Source organism: Cibotium barometz, chromosome 12, assembly GCF_041138505.1.
Source record: "Cibotium barometz isolate CiBa-2024 chromosome 12, ASM4113850v1, whole genome shotgun sequence".
Classification (NCBI taxonomy): domain Eukaryota; kingdom Viridiplantae; phylum Streptophyta; class Polypodiopsida; order Cyatheales; family Cibotiaceae; genus Cibotium; species Cibotium barometz.
The window spans coordinates 815,063-831,845 of NC_141057.1; the positions used below are offsets into that span (position 1 = coordinate 815,063).

The 16,783-nt window shown below is 44.9% G+C and overlaps 1 protein-coding gene across 1 annotated transcript in view; it reads left to right on the forward strand.

The window, feature by feature from the left end:
- The window catches only part of ALN (allantoinase), a 67,767-nt gene extending 52,041 nt beyond the window's left edge, over positions 1–15,726 (forward strand). The window contains exons 11-15 of the mRNA XM_086805909.1: positions 459–614; positions 9,188–9,298; positions 14,502–14,612; positions 14,782–14,880; positions 15,052–15,726. Coding sequence (XP_086662035.1) covers positions 459–614; positions 9,188–9,298; positions 14,502–14,612; positions 14,782–14,880; positions 15,052–15,210 — 636 coding nt within the window. The 3' untranslated portion in view covers positions 15,211–15,726. The remainder of the gene's footprint in view (positions 1–458; positions 615–9,187; positions 9,299–14,501; positions 14,613–14,781; positions 14,881–15,051) is intronic.
- The last annotated feature ends 1,057 nt before the right edge of the window (positions 15,727–16,783 follow it).

The window sequence follows — 16,783 nt, forward strand, 5'->3', positions numbered from 1 at the left end:
TTCTATGATGGAAGGAGCATGCTGCCATGCATTTAGCCTTGATCTAATGTGGTTTGTTCAGTGTGCATCAGTAGCGAGCAAAGTGTGATACAAATTCACAAGCTGTTTGTAAAAGTAAAACACGCATGAATTCTTGGAGGGCTTAAAAGTTCTATGCCACCTTCTCACCCTTGTGAGAGGAGATAAAGCTTGCAAGTATCAATGCTTGGAGTGACCCTTGTCCACTTTCTATTTGTAGATACTCGAAAGTTTTGAGCACCTTTGCTGGCTGATCTTGGGAAAATATAGTGGGAAAAGCACCTTTTGTGGTCTTGACCAGCTTGATTTTTGTCTGCTTCATAAGGAAATAGACAACAAGGCCCCTTATTTGACTTGGGTTTTTAAAAATATGTACAGTGTATAGTCTGGAAGTTTATCCTTGTGGATTCACAAACTCTTTTGTTACAACTTTTTTGCAGGAAGGAAAGGCTAAGGGTTTAAGCTTAAGTGTAGAAACGTGTCCACACTACCTTGCTTTTTCTTTGGAGAAGATACCTGATGGTGATACTCGCTTCAAGTGTGCTCCACCTGTTCGAATGGAGGAAAACAGGAAACATCTTTGGGGTGCTCTAAAAGTCAGTTTACTTGTCTATTTGGTCTCATAATGTATCGTCTATATCTTATGATGCCTAATGTACTTTTTGATGCGTCTCCATATTTTCATAAAGGATTTCATTCCTACTATCATAGCTTGAGCTTCTTTTGAGATGTAGGTTGGCTGCCAAAGGAAGTACTAGTAGAGTGGCGTTTGTAGCTTGTAGTTAGTAATCCCTAACTCTTTTTGGTATTTGAATAAATAATTGCAAAGATGAGGTTCCTTTCTTAAAGCCAAAAAATGTAGAAACTGCAGAGATAAAAGCAAAAATCGCATCTGTAAATTTTACATTTGTTACCCCGTTAGCTGAACAAATCAGAAGTCTTAAGTTGCTCAAAACATGTCTTATCGTTATGAAGGGAGCCTTACAAACCTGTACGAGCGGAGATCAATGCAGAAGATGATGAGCTACATTGTCAAGACAAAAAGAAAGCTCATTTGCTGATGTAGTGAGAGTGACTAGTGGCATGTCCCTATGAGGGGATTCTGAAGGATCCTTTTGCATCACGACAGGCATATTACCTCGATATACATAAAACTTGTGAATGGAGGAGAACTGATTTCTATTGATGCAACGCTTCCGACTGCATAGGTTACAAGAGCTAAAAGTGGTTCAAGACAACCTAGTCAATTATGTTCTAATCTTAAAGACTTACAAAAAGAATCAAAGGGTGATGGCCATGAAAATAAAATAAAGGACTATAATTCAAACTGCGTGGATCCCCATAAGGCCATTGACCCCAAGTGATACTACAAAGAAAGAAACAAGTTTGACAGGCCATGGAAAATTACAAAGCAAGGCTTGTCTCCAAGGACTTTGAACTGGTCAAATCAATCAACTTCCAGGAGATGTGCACCTATAGCCAGGTGATAAGAACTTATATATTTTGTCATGGTATCGTTAGAATAAGTTGTATGCCTTTTGGATGTGAACTCTACTTCCCACTATGTGAACCACAAGGAGGTCTATGTTGTGCTAGTGCTAGGATTGTATAAGCTAAAGCAACTGCTCTTCAAACTAAAGGGGTGCAAGGTCATGATACAAGCAGATGGCTACCTATACGCCAACCATTACTTCTGTTCCTCTCAAGCGAGGGCCTACCTCTCACTGCTTTAGGGGCTCTCCCAATCTTCCTCTAAATAGTTCCTCCAGACACATGGCCACCTGCTTTTCTAACTCTCTAACGGAATGACAATCACTGGTTTTATGGAGGAGAGAAGAGAAAGGATGGTGGCCTACATTGGTGGTGCCTGGCACTACACATAGAATGCATCCTCAGAGGCATGTATTGTATCAAGAGTATGCCCACTCATCTGCATGCATCTTGGCATGGGTCCCCCCCAACGTCCTCCGATCAAACAAGGAAAACTGGAGATTTCAGATCAAGCAGGGGGGAAATTTCAACCAATCTGGTGCCTTGTGCTGCCAGAAAGGTCCCATATGAGTGGGAGTGAAAAAGATGACATGATCCCACTCTCTCATGAACTGGCCACGCTTTCTTTCTGCGGCCCTTGAGGATCCCTGAATCATGGCCCAAGTGACCATGAGTGTGGATAGTATCACACCGAATCTTGCAAATGCAGTGTGTCTCATAAACCAAAGTGCCCTCCATGGCCTCAGTGCATCTAGCCTTGATGCTAGCAATGATCTCTCATGCAGTGTCCAACCTTTGTGTTGGTGATACGTAGCCTGACTCTGGCAGGTGCACTGCCGACCGACTCCTTGGCTAATCCTCATGACCATACCTCTGACATTCCCCTCAAACCTAAGTTGAGGGCCTGACTGTGTCAACCAAGCAATAGCACCAAAACAAATGTAGGAATCGTTCCTTATCCTTCCAAAAAGGTGTGCTATTGCAATCCAAATCCTCTATACCTCCCTGCACTCCCATAAGCAATGGTAGACTGTCTCTGAAGCTCCTGTGCGTCTTGGGCAAGCTAGGGTAGCACCAACGACCGATGTCCACTGGTTGGTGGCAAGACCACCATGTAGAGAGCCAAATAAAAGAGGAAATCTTCATTTCCCTGTACGAGTGCCACAACCTCTGCCAAAAAGCTATTTGAATGTCAAGGGTGATCCCATAAGCCTCCCATTGAGGTCTAAGAGTAGGGACTCTCTGGATGTGTCCTAGAACCAAGTGTCTAGCGTTCCGCACAGTGTAACTAAAGAAGGGCATGCTTTTCATGGGGTTAAAAACATCCATCCACTCCCACTCAGCAGGGTCCAGTGCAGGTATCTGATGGGACACCCATCATATAACGAGAGGCTCCAAGAATCTGTAATCATCCCTGAGGGGGATCAATATAGAAGTGCTTCCTTGCTCTGCCCACCACTCTCACTGGCCGGACTATCGAACCCTCGATGATATCCTGCTCAAGACTTCTCTCCAAGACCCGCTTATCCTGAATGTAGTAAAAAACTGGTACATCGTCCTTACCCAAAGAGGGAAGGCACATGACCTGAAGGGGTACCCTTGTCCCTGAAAACACCCCCAACCATGAGTGATGAGGCCCTTCCCACGAAGTTCCCTGTATCCAGTGGTTGGGTATGGCTGAAATCTGGCTGCATGTCTCTGGAAGTCATCCTTGTACCAAGAGTCTCCCAAGAAGTCATTTGTCAAGGGTAGAACCAACTCTTCCTCCTCTTTTTCTATGGGTTTCTCAACCATATCAAAGTCCCCTTTAGGGACCCATGCATCTACAAAAGCAAGGTGGTTGCAAACTTGCCGCCAAATTATAATCCCTATATGCTTGTAGCATGCCTTTCTCTTTATCAACCAAATGTACACTGGATGCACTTCACATGAAGGTGAGGACAGCCTTATCATCCGTTAAATAACTATATGCTCACTTGGAAAGTATAAATTTTCAAATGCAAGATCCATATTTTTTTTTATTTTATTTTTTTCAGAAAGAGACTTCTATTAAGTATGAAAAAACATAGAACAATCATAGCTATAAGCCGGAAAAGAATAGAATTATGCCAGGGTCCCACTCCAGCATAAATATCACACGCTTCGCCTGTGCAAAACGAGAGGGCCCCTAAATGCGAGCCCAAGTAGCCATAAGAGTATGGATGATATCACCCCATATAGTACTAATGCACTGAGATCCAAAAATCTGGACACCCTCAATAGCCTTTGTGCATCTAGCTCTCCAGATCTGCCATGCTGTAATACTGGCAACAATCTCCCAACTGGTGTCAATCCTCTATCTGGGGAGTGTATAATGAGAGTGAGGAACATCCTGCAATAAACCATGTTGGGCAATACCTCTACGAATGAAAATAGCAGAATCTGTACCACTGCCCTCATACAAAAGCTGCGGACCAGACTGGGAGAGCCAAGCAACTGCCCCCGAAGTCACATGCATGGCTTGGCTACTCAATTTGCCCATAAGTTGGGCTACAGAATCCCAAATCTGTTGTGCACTACTGCATCCCCATAAACAATGTTGTACAGTCTCAGAATCTGCCGCACACCTAGGACAGGAAGGTGCTACACCAAAAACCGATCTCCACTGATTAGTGGGGAGACCACCATGTAAGAATAACCAAAAGAAATGAGAGATCTGGCTCCTTCTATATGAGTGCCAAAGTCTATGCCAATATTTGCGCTGTATCATTGGAGAAATATCATAGCTCTCCCAATGAGGCCTGAGAGTAGGGATCCTATGCATATGTCGAGTGAGGAGAAGCCTGGCATTCCGGACGGTGAAACTGAAAAAAGGAAGGCTTTTCAAAGGATCAAAGGCATCAATCCACTCCCACTCTCCTGGATCCCACTGAAGATATCTGATCAGACTGCCACCATATAACCACAAACACCAAGAGCCATGAGTCACTATCTTAGGAGAAGGGTCAATGAACCAATGCTTCCCCGAACGACCAACAATCCTCAGTGGACTAAGCCTAGTATCTGGGATGATCTCCTCAATCTCCCTCCAGGCATGATAGAGTATGCAATCTGTAGCCTCCTGGCCCGGGAGAGCAATGACCTGTAGAGGTATGCCTATCCTCGAAAAAACTCCCAGGCAACTCGGATGATAGTCTCCATGAAAGGTCCCAGAAAGCCACGCATGCGGAATAGGTGCATCAATCTGATAAATATGAATGCGAGAGCCCCTAAGATGCTGAATGGATGCACCTCTCCGATCCTCCGGAAGACTCTTAAAGGTCTTCCAAGCAAGAACTTTGTATGCACATCTCTCCCATCCTGACCACTGCATATAACGAGATGCACCAAGTGGCCGACCAGCCTCATCCCTAATGAGCTCGTTCCACATAATAGGTTGTCCGTCAGCCTCATCCAAAGACCTAGGAAGCCTTTGTCGCAAAAAAGATCTCATGCTTCTCCATGCTCTGATGACAATGGCTGTAATAAGAGGGGAAGATGGTGCCTTGATATCAGCCTCTGTGAACAAAAAATGTGTGCTGGGCATCCAGTCTCTCCCGACCCTGGGTGTACATCCGGAAATCTGAGACAAGAAAAAATCCTTCCAAGGCTCAGTGCCTAGTAAGAAACCTTTGACCACAACTTTGCAAAGCAACTCCTTGCACTAAACATCCGGATCGATAATATTCAAGCCCCCCTCTCGTTTGGGCTAAATAACTGAGCCAAGCTACCTTGAGGCAATAAACGAAGCTGAGGCAAGCAATACCTGATTAGCCACCAAAGCTCTGGAAGCTAAATCTAATCTCCTAGAGCTCCAATGGAGGAGCTTCTTCCGGATACTCATAAGTACCAGAGCAAACTACAGTGCAGGAGAAATATCAATCCCAACTTGGCATCCCAAATATCTAGCAGTGCATCCTCTGCTGATCCAAGTAAAACCAAGCTCTACACCCCAAGCAACTCTCGGTGAATCACTAACCCAAAAACCAACAGATTTGTGCCGATTAATGAGTGCCCCTGCTGCCAAACAGAACTCCTCTAGTGCTACCCGGAAGGAACATAAGCATATCTGTGAAGCCTCCAAGAACATGGTTGTGTCATCAACTAACTCAGAGTCAACCAATTCCTCTTGACTACAAAGAGGCAACCTCAATCCCAAAATACCAGCAATGGAGCGGAGAAAGATGGTCATGGCCTCTGCAACTATGATATATAATAATGGGGCTAAAGGGCAGCCCTGTCGTACTGAGCGAGAAATCTGAAACCACTCTCCTCTATCACCGCAAGCGAGCACTCTATTGTGGGCATCACGATACATGCATGAAACTCCCTTGATCCATCTATGAGAAGCCCATATGGCTAAGAGTACCCTCAAGGAAGTCCCGATCACTATCATAGGCCTTCTCAAAATCCAAGAGCAAAATGGCTAAGGGCTGATTGCTTGCTTTAGCCCATTCAATGGTCTCCCAAAACGAGAAAATGTTGCCAAAGATGCTCCTGCCGTGTAAGAATCCATTCTGAGTATCATGAATGACATCCTGCAAAATTGGCTGCAATTTGATGCTCACTGCCTTAGCAAGAATCTTATATGAAGTCCCAAGTAAGGTGATAGGTCTCCATTGGCCAATCAATGTCTTATCCCTACTCTTAGGAATAAGATAAATAAGACCCTCAGTGAGAGAAGAAGGCATATAACCTGTGTCCCACATCTCCTGCAGAGCCGATGTGATCTCAGCCCCAATCTCATCCGAAAAAGTAATGAAAAAAACAGGGGAGAGGCCATCCTCCCCTAGACACTTACCATGAGGTAAGGCATGAAGAGCATGACTCAATTCCTACATAGAAAAAGGGGCATCCAGAGCGGCACACATCTCCTCAGTGAACAAATGTGGCAATGCATTCCAAACCTTCCTCTGTGCCCTGTGTCTCAAATCAGAGTGCGGCTCAGCACTAAGAAGTTGACGATAGAAATCAGTGGCAATCTGCCTAACCATAAGAGGATCTGAGTGAAGAGTGCCATGTGAATCCTGCAACTGTCTGACACACTCTCTGGTATGAGATGGGCCGTGATGAGTAGCAAAGAAATGTTTGTTATATCTGCCACCCATTTGTGTCCAAAAGGATTCCTGGGCATGGAAACGGTACTCCGCGCGCTGCTCAAGAGAGTGATGAAGTTCTGCCCTAATAATACATAAAGAAGCTGCAACCCATTGAGCATGAGGATGTTTCTCATGCTCTTTTTGCAAGGCAGCCAATCTACGTCTAATAGCCCTTTCTAAATCCAAGGCCTCTTGCCTCTTAGACAGGGCACATGTGTGATGAAAGTCACTGGGGACAGAGGAGCATTTTGTTTGCCAGTGTGGTGCTTTGCAGGAGATCAGGGCATGCTATCCTGAGGTTTTTAGAGGGACCACATCACTTAGACAGATTTGGGAGAGATCGGACCAGAGACAGCTAGGCAGACTACTACTAGCACTACAGAGACACAGGGAGATTTTACTTCAGACACCCGCACATCATAGCGGAGGAAGACAGTCCCAGTTGACTGACTTCTTCCAGAGATTGGCACCAGTAGCCCAGCCACACACATTGGGAGTGACATCTCAGCGAGCGGAGGAGATTCGAGCTAGGCGACGATCCAGACTAGCCGGCTACCAGACACCACGGCTACACCATAGAGAGATCGCGGCCATCTGGTCTCGACACCACCCAGCAGGAGGTCCAGGAGCAGCTGGCACATTTTCGCTCTGATCCAAGACGCATGTTCTAGACATTTACGGCATCCTCAGATCGGATGTATGACATATTGTACCCAGACTATGGGACTGGATGGAGTTAGGAGTAGATAACATATCATACTTGTATCACCCCTTCAGCATATAGAGATGCATTAGTAGCCCTAGTACTCCATCCACACCCTCTCGTTTGTACACCACCATTGAGTCCCCTATGGTCGTGTTGTCATACTTGTACATTTTATTCTCACTCCACATTTTCCTCTTGATGACTGGAGGAACATCATTGTACTACTTGTTTGTCTCATAGGCCAATTTTGGCCTTTTGCAGACGTTAATATATCTCTTTCTTTCTTTCTTTCTTTCTCGCAGGCAAAATGACACCATGTCCAATGATGCAAGGCAAGATCAAAGCTGAAACAGAGATAGAGACACCACCCTTGGTACCAACAGCTAGTGACCAAAAGGTGTGTCCCGAGAGAAGCTTGCCCGATCTCCCACACTGGCTAGCATCCAGTTTATGCTCTTGCAAGAGCAATACATCCATAGGTCCACCTGTGACTGCACAATGAAGCTGGGTTTTTACAATTTGTTTCCGCCGATGTGGAAAAAAACCCCCAAGACCCTAAATGTTCCAAGAGACAATCCTCATAAGGACTCAGAGTAGGAACGACCAGATCTCATGATCGACGAAGCACCCCCTTTAGAGGCGGAAGTACGTTTCGCATAGGTAAGGGAGGGAAAATCTGACGATGTAAACCTTACCTCTCTCTCCCACTCCGGGGAAAAGCCAGGCTAGTCCTCAGAACTGGAGAGGTACCCTAACAATGTGAATGTGCAACATCATCCTCAAGGGTACAATCATCCTGTAACTGTAATGCAGCATCTTCCTGTGAAGGATCCAGATCATGTGCTTGCAAAGCCTCATCCTCCAAAGAAGGATCAACATCCTGTGAGGCAAGAGGTGCATAGGGGTTAGGGTGCTCCACAAGGGGTGTGGGTGAAGGGGCAGGTGCAGGAGAGCTCGAAAGGACTGGTACCTCTAGAACCTGGCCAAGGGATGCCCCTATGGAAGCTAAAAGCTTCCAATAGGACCGAGGAAGAGCAGGGAACCGTAGTGAGACCAAGGTAAGGCGCTGATCCTCCGCCACTGGATCAAAGCCCACCTGGTACTGAAAGAAGAAAATCTTCCTAGGACCAAGAGGGAAGGGGCTGCCAGCCAAACGTGAGAAGTAGCTTCTGAAGAATGAAAGTCCACCTGGAAGAAGCCTCGACCAAGCAAACGAGTATCCTGGAAGTGCACAATCAGCTTCGAAGGGAGAGCTGCTAGAAGCCATTCACGGGCATGCGAACGAGAGGGGTGGGAACCATAAACTCTCGCAACAAGGGTGGTCTGGACCTCAAGGTCAATGTCGTGCTGAAGAGAGGTGAGCTCGTCTTGTGAAAAATTGATGATTCTCCCGGCCAGTGGGGGTGACGAAAGATTGGCTGCGGCATAAGAAGCCATAAAGCCAATAAAAAAAAGTGGGCAGCCGACTTGTATCCAGATAAAATTGCTGCTGAAAAAGAGACGGGTGCAGAAGAAGGGCGGCAGAGGCGGGAGCAGAAGGGCGAGAGCAGCTGGGGTAGCAAAGGCAGATGGGCAGGCGGGGGCAGCAGAAGGGCAGGCGGGGGCTGCAGAATTCAGGCGAGGGCAGTAGAGGGGCAGGCAGGGGGCTGCAGATCAGGTGAGGGCAGCAGAGGGGCAGGTGGGGGCAGGACAAAGCAGTGCCGCAAGATCCATATTTTGAAATCGGCATCGGCATTAGCTAGATACCTTGTATTCACTCTTATAAAAATAAGAGGAAGTTTTCAATACGCTTGTTCAAATTTTTTCTTTATGAGCGAGATAAGTTTGCTAATTGTCTTTTTTGGTTTATTTTCAGGGGGGTGACATAGACTTCCTTAGCTCAGATCACTCGCCTGCACCGCCAGAGTTAAAATTGCTTGATGAGGGCGATTTTCTAAAAGCATGGGGGGGTATTTCGTCCCTTCAGGTATGGCTTATAACTAACCTATGCAGATGCCTTTTAAAAAGAAAATACAACCGACTTTTTTTGCATGAAACAAATGTTTGGATTTTTTGTCTTGTTGGATATATCTTTTTTTGATAAAGAATATGATGCAGAATTGGAAGGATTCATTGTAGTGCAGGTTTAAAATCTATTTGTGTAACATGTAATACATATTAAGGGTTTAAAAAAGTAATGTCCCTGCCCCTTGAAAAAAAAAAAAAACATTTAAGGGTTACTTGCAAAACGATTTATGAATAACTTGCAGCCCAATAGGACTCATCATACCAATCATTCTATCATTTGAGAACATGCTTTTTCTCTACTCTTTTATTTACAAACTTTGTTGGAATAAATATACTGCCACAAAAAACCACCTTTTGGTGGGAGAAATTCAGCTCCTTTTAAAGCAGATTACTGGAATCTTTTACTTTGGTTGACAGAATTCGTGGCAAACAGCTACCTTGCATCCATCTTTGCAACAACCTGCCCAAGTCAACTTCCACTCAAGAGCCTCCACAAATTTTTATGTGCATCTCCCTTGTGGCATGGCCCCACCTCCTCATGATTACATAGTGCCTGACTCTCTCACTGGAACCTATGATGATGGGTATCTTGGATATGTGCCTTATAGTTACGTTAATACAATTGTTCCACCTATTTCCCACAGGGGAACACACCTATGCTCATCCTTTTGTGAGAAGCATGCCAATGCTATCTACAATAGCAACAACTTCTATCGGCACAATGTACACTACTAGAAGTCCTGAACTGATGGTAGGATTATATCATCCTGCTCCTACCTACACTCCTTCAAGAGTGCATGCTGTTCCAGTAGGAGGAGCAGCAGCTATGGGAGTACCTACTCCAACACCATTGTAAAGATCCATTCCAGTTGAACCGCCTATTCATCCTACATCCCCCGATAGAAATGGTGTTTGCAGATGATGCTATCACTGATCAGAATGGCAGAAGCTATTGCCAGAGCAGTTGCAAAACAAGAGAACATCCAGTTCCTGCAGTTGCTACTGCACCCCATGGTCCTCGGAAAAAGGAATGAGAGAGACGAAACTCTTGAGTTTGGAGTGTGTCTAAGGCAGTGCAAAGGTTTAGTGGGGGCTTGGGGATGCTCACGGACATTTGGAAACCTTTGAGCAAGCCTGTGAAGCTTTGGAAGTGAATGATGACCCCACCAAGGTCGGAGCATTAGGTTTTACCCTAGAGCATGAGGTTGCCAAGTGGTTTAGAACTTTCGAACCAGATGGCAAAGCAACATACGAAGATTTGAAACAATCCTTCTTGATTGCTTATGCTAAGACGAGAGCCAAATGGAGTTTAGTAAACCTACTGAACACTCTTTTGGCAAGAATAGATGAAGATGATCAAAGAATACATTAACAAGGGCCAAGTAACTTGATAGCAGGTGTTAGCCTAACGAGCAACCTAGCCAAACCAGATTGATCTCTCTTTTCTTAAAAGGCTTACAAAGCGAGAAATCGCATGATGCACTTTATGCTAGAAGATATAGGACCTTCAATGAATGTGCTCTAGACACCATTGATTATAGTGACAATTTCATGGATCCACCCAGAGAAATATTTGGCTCTGAAGCTTCATTCAAAGCTGGATCAGGTAGTGAGAGATCTGATGGATGGAAGTCTGAAGGGAAAAAGGAGGACCCGGATCTCATTAACAGACTAATGAAGCAATTGAAATATGAGTTCAAAATACCCAAAGGAGGCGGGTAATAATATGGTAGCGTATGAGGATTACACATGACCACACTAGGTAGGTGTGGGTATACTTTGTGAAAGAGAAAAGTGGAAGTGTTTACGCACTTTCAAAGCTTGGTTTACACATAAAATGCCTAAGTTCAGATGGTGGGAGAGAATATTTCTCCAATGAATTCAAAGATTATCTAAGAGAGCTTGGGATGTACATCCCGCAATAAAATGAGGTTGCAGAAAGGAAGAACAGGCACATTGTAGAAGTTGCTCATGCATTGATGAATGAGAAAGGAATGCCTCACTATTTTTGGACTGAAGTAGTAGCAACTACAATTAATATTATGAACAAAACCCTCACTATAGCAATTCATGGCATGACGTGTGAACAGAAGTTTATTTGTAGAAAACCAGATTTGGCACACTTTAAAGTGCTTGGGTGTGTTCCCTATGTACATTGGATATGCATATATGATCAAAGCAATAAAAGAGATAGATCCCACATGTTTTGAGGAGGCGCTTGGACGTTCATTGGGAAGATGCCATGGATGAAGAGATGGCTGCATTGGATTGCAAATGAGACATGGGATTTGGTGTCTTTGCCCAAGGAGAAGAAGGCAATTGGATGCAAGTGGGTCTACAAAGTAAAGCATAATAAGATGGGTCTGTGCATAGGTACAAGGCTAGATTGGTAGCCGAGGGATATGCACAGATCTATGGCATTGTATGAGGAGACTTTCAGCTTGGTTGCTAGGATGGCAATCGTGAAAGCAATAATTGCTATGGTTGCAGCTTAAGGATGGTCTATTTTATCTGCTGCCATAAATAATCATCCAATAGTAACCATGGATTAATCTTAGGGCTCCCCAACCCTGCCCAGGTTAGGACCTAATCCCAAGGATTCACGTTAGGTACATTACACGTCGGCAAATATTGGGGCCCTGGGTAATGCAATTAGAGTCTGGCTATCTGGTGACTATCTTGTTGCTACAGGTCTCCGAAGTGAAGAGACATAGGGGCGTGGTTGAAGAAGATGGTGCTTGTCAAGATGTCAAACTGAGCCTCCCTCATCATAGGCCCACTTGTTGAGGTAAAATCGGTCGAGTGTGGCAAGATTGGTATCTATGCTGCAGTGGTCAAATCTGGAGAAGAGGAGGTTGTGGTGGATGCAGCTAAACTCTAGAAAATGCTAGGCATCTTGTTCGCTAATAGAGAAGACTGACTCCTAGGCCACACATTCCTGCCCTGAGATGGTAGAGTCCATGCTGCCTCTTTGACAATCCTCTTAAAGTTGTCTCCCATGCCCCTAACATCCTCTTGGGGAAGCCCATATCTCACTTATTTGGGGAAACTTGTGTGGTTTGTGTCCAATTGGGAACATAAATGTTGAGGAGGCCAATACGTCTCTCATCCGATAGAACTATCACCCACTGCATTTGGCCATTGGCAAGGACACCCACTAGGGACAGTAGCTGGATATTGACGGAAATGCAGATCTCCCCTGTGGTAAGGTGGTGCTCTGGTATCCTAAGTGCATCAACTAGCACTCTCTGAAGCCCCCCTCCAACAATCATCTTGCAGGAGGCTGCACACCCTGCTAGTCCATGCACATTCCAAGAGAGAATGCAAATGACTAGGAGAAGAGGAGGTTTCATGCTCTGCTTAAGTCTCCCTTGGAATGAGAGGATTATGACAGGACCACTTGGGCCCATGCCCTATCCCGCAGTACATGCAGGTGATCCTCCTGTAGACACCGCGCTCAGCAGCAAATCCCATGTGGAAGAAGATGAAGAGGTGACTCCAGCGAGTAGGATCCATCCATCTCAATAGTTAGATCAATCAAGCTCCATCCTCGCCTTATGCCTGGCATGGCTGGTCTTGTTTGTGATTGAAATATCTTTTGAGGATCTCGGAGATGAAGATGGCCTAGTCGCCAATTGTGGTGGTGAGGAAGGAACAGTCTTACGTACTGTCCAGAGCCACATTCAAGGTGAAGACAGCGGGCTCTACATCATGGTGAATGGGGACTACCTTGGACTCTGGAGGGAGAGTGTAGCTATGATGGTCTCTATTGAGCTCGAAAACCCTTCAATGGAGCGGCACCTAACAGAGTGCAGATAAGGGGTGGTGGGTGGGAGGGAGAACGGGAACATTGGTGAGGGGTTGGGGGGCGGGGGGCGGGGGGGGGGTGGTTAGTGGGGGTGTGGTTCAGTTGGGGCAGAGTGTTGAGGCATTGTCCTCGTTTCTGAAGTGGGCAGAAGGCAGGGAGGAGCATCTCAACAGCTCCAGGGGCCATCTGGAGAGCAAGCTGGTTATGAGGGGATGCCTGTACTGAGAGATCCTTAGCAAGGGGTGTGGATGGCATTGTGGGTTCCCTCCGAGACTGTGGCTATGCAGCTGGGGGCGTCAAACCCTTTATGAGTCAGCAGGCACTCTCCAGCTGTTTGTGAGTTTAATTTGTAGGAGCTCCACAGTGCCCATCTCTCGGGGTAACTAACTCCAATTTAGAGGCATTTCCTGTGTATGACTCTCCATGAGTCTGATTTGGACAGGCAGAGCCTTTCAGCATGGTTGCTTGTGGCTTCAAAAGGCTGCACAGTAGCTAGGATTACATCCTCATCATGACATTCGTTCACATTGGCTCCGCGATAACGACGGCACACCCCCCTCTCACATTTTCCCTTCTCACTTGGACAGCTGGGCTCTCTCCTTACCTAGAAGGCCACTGAGACCTTTATGCCCCCATGCAACGACTCCATTTCTTTAGCAGACCTTGTAAAAGGATTGTAGTCATCATAGATCCCTTTTGGAGGCTCTGGTAGATTGCAGTGAAACCCAGGAAAGTGATCAAACAACATGACCAGCCGACTCCAGGTATCCCTTGTTTACTTCATCAGGCGATGGATCCAAGTCCACCAGATAGGTTACACTCCATGCACACAGCAGCACTTGCTGCCGTGGGGTAGGCTAAGCCATACTCGTGGAATTTAGGAGATGCCTATGGAGCCACTAAGATCATGTTCCTTCTATGCTTGACAGTTCATCTTAGCCTTGCAGATGGCCATGTTGAGTATGTATGCAGCATGTAGCTCAGATGAGATGAGGTGCCTTTGGCACAGCAGGTTTGTTCACTGAGGATTGCCTTAGCATCCTCTTCATGGGAGCACTAAGCAGCCTGGCAGCTTGGCATGTCAGGAGGCCAGGCTATCAAGAGATTATGGAGGAGACATTTTTAACTTGCACTTTCTTTAATTTTCAAATCTTATGAAATATTTTTCAACTTAAATGTACGGGGTATTCTATCTTGGTTAAAATTTACTGATTGCCCTAATAATACCTTAAGAGCTTGTTATACCAGAGTAAGGGATTCTCTAGATCAGGATAGGAGCACTAGAAGAGAAGTTCCCACTGTAATACTTGTGTCATGGCTTGAAATATTGAATTAAGCTCTTCAATGACTGCAGCTTGTGCTTCCTATAACGTGGACGTATGGCAAAGAACACGATGTTTCTCTAGACCTCATTTCACAGTGGTGGAGCTCAAGGCCAGCCAAGTTTGCTGGTCTCCATAGCAAGGTAAAAATTGTCACACAGTTCAATCCATAAAATGGGACATCTTAGTTTTACTGTGATTTGTCATAAAACATGGAAATTTGAGTGCCCAGAGTATCTTGTGATATTCGTAGGTGCACAAAGTGGCTAATGATGAACATTCGCAAAGTAAGCTTCATTTAGTTGTTTTCAGGGATCCATAGATATTGGAAAAGATGCAGATTTTGTAGTATGGGATCCAGAGACGTCCTTTGATGTCAATGAAGATTTTGTCATCTATCACAAACACAAAGTATGGCTGTCTTTACGTTTACATGAAACATTTCAGCAATATGATTGTGTGTATGGATGTATCTATAAATCCATTCATGCATGTATGTAAGATGTATACACCCTTGATATTGAAGCTATGTCTTGCAGATTACGATGTGTAGACCCTTGATATTGATGCTATGTATTGCAGATTACGCCGTATGCAGGAAACAGGCTTTATGGGAGAGTCATAGCAACGTTTGTGAGAGGCCAGATGGTTTATCATGAAGGTCACCACACATCACGACCATGCGGGTGTCCAATCGTTGCTTTAGGGGATCATGTTTCAATAAGCCATCAGATAATGTAATGAATGATCCAAGTAAAGCGCTTGCCGAAATCACCTTGCTCATGTAAATGTAATTGATGTTAGCAATTATGAATGTTTGAAGAGCTTTAGTCCTTGAAAATCCTGATGTTTCTCTGAGAGCTTGACAGAAAATATGGTTGTAAAGAAGTTCTACAAAAATTGATTGATGGCCCCCTGTCTACACTACTACAAGCCTGGAAAGAGCATTTCTCAGGCTGCAGTTACAGCTTACAAAGTACCAAGGATGATAAACTAGGGAGACTAGGTTGTAATGTCCATAAATCACCCATTGTAATGTCCATGGATCACCCGATGTTCCTTGAACCATGAGAGCAAGCATGATACCAACAAGGTAAACCCATGTTAACCATAGACTAAACTACATATTAAGGCATCGGCATCTAATGTGATCAATTCTAAAGTTAAGAAAAATAAAGGTGTTGATGCAGCTTGTGTAAGGACTCTCCTTTAAAAGACATTTGATTATGTAAAAGAAAGCATTCAATATCTTATCCATGCGATGGCTATCCCTATCCAAATCCTGTGCTGTGCTGATTCTTTCATTTGATGTGTCAAAGATGTAAATCCCCTTTAACCGTCTCCTTATACTTGATGATTGAATTACATTGGATTCACGTGTAAAGAACTTGCATGGAGTTAAAGAGATGCTACAATAGCTAGGGAAGTCAATAAGTGGGACAATGCTTCCCAAGTTGTACCAAAAAGTTTACGTGGTGCCGATACATAGAATTGTAACATTTTTCAAATGAGATTTTAAGACATCACAGGACTAGCCCACAAATTTGTGCCTAGGCTAATACTTTTTGAATTAGTTGTCAAAAATTGAAAGAGTTGAGGAGAACGAAGCTTTTTGCAGAGAGAGAGAGAGAGAGAGAGAGAGAGAGAGAGAGAGAGGTATTAACGTCGGGAGAATGCAGAGTAAACGTTTAAGACTAAAACCACCTTTTTTTTCTCCCAAAAAAGAGACTTCTATTAAATATGAAAAAAATTAACAAAAAAGAGAGATTTGAGACCAAGCAAGGGGGAAATCTCAACTAGTCGGGTTCCTTGTCCTACTGGCAAGGCCCCATATGAGATCGAGTGAAAAAAATGCCATGATCCCATTCTCTCATAAATTGGCCACGTTTTCTCTTTGCGGCCCTTGAAGATCCTTGAATCCTAGCCCAAGTGGCCATGAGCGTGTGGATATCCATTGGGTATCATAAACCAAAGTGCCCTCCAACCTTCCAGATGTGCCACGCTATGATGCTAACAATAATCTCCCATGCAGTGTCCAACCTTTGTGCTGGAGGTGCCTAACTCCAGCATGTCGTCCTGAAGTAGACACCGTCAACCCACTCCCTGGAGGTGCCTAACTTCAGCATGTCCTGAAGTAGACACTGTCAACCCACTCCCTGGGTAACCCGCAAGATCATATCTCTTTCACTCTCTTCAAACTTGATTTGTGGGCTCGACTATGTCAACCAAACAATAGCACCAAAACAAATGTAGGTGTCTCTCCTCGTCCTTCCAAAAAGGTGTGTTATTGCAATCTAGATCCTCTACGCCTCCC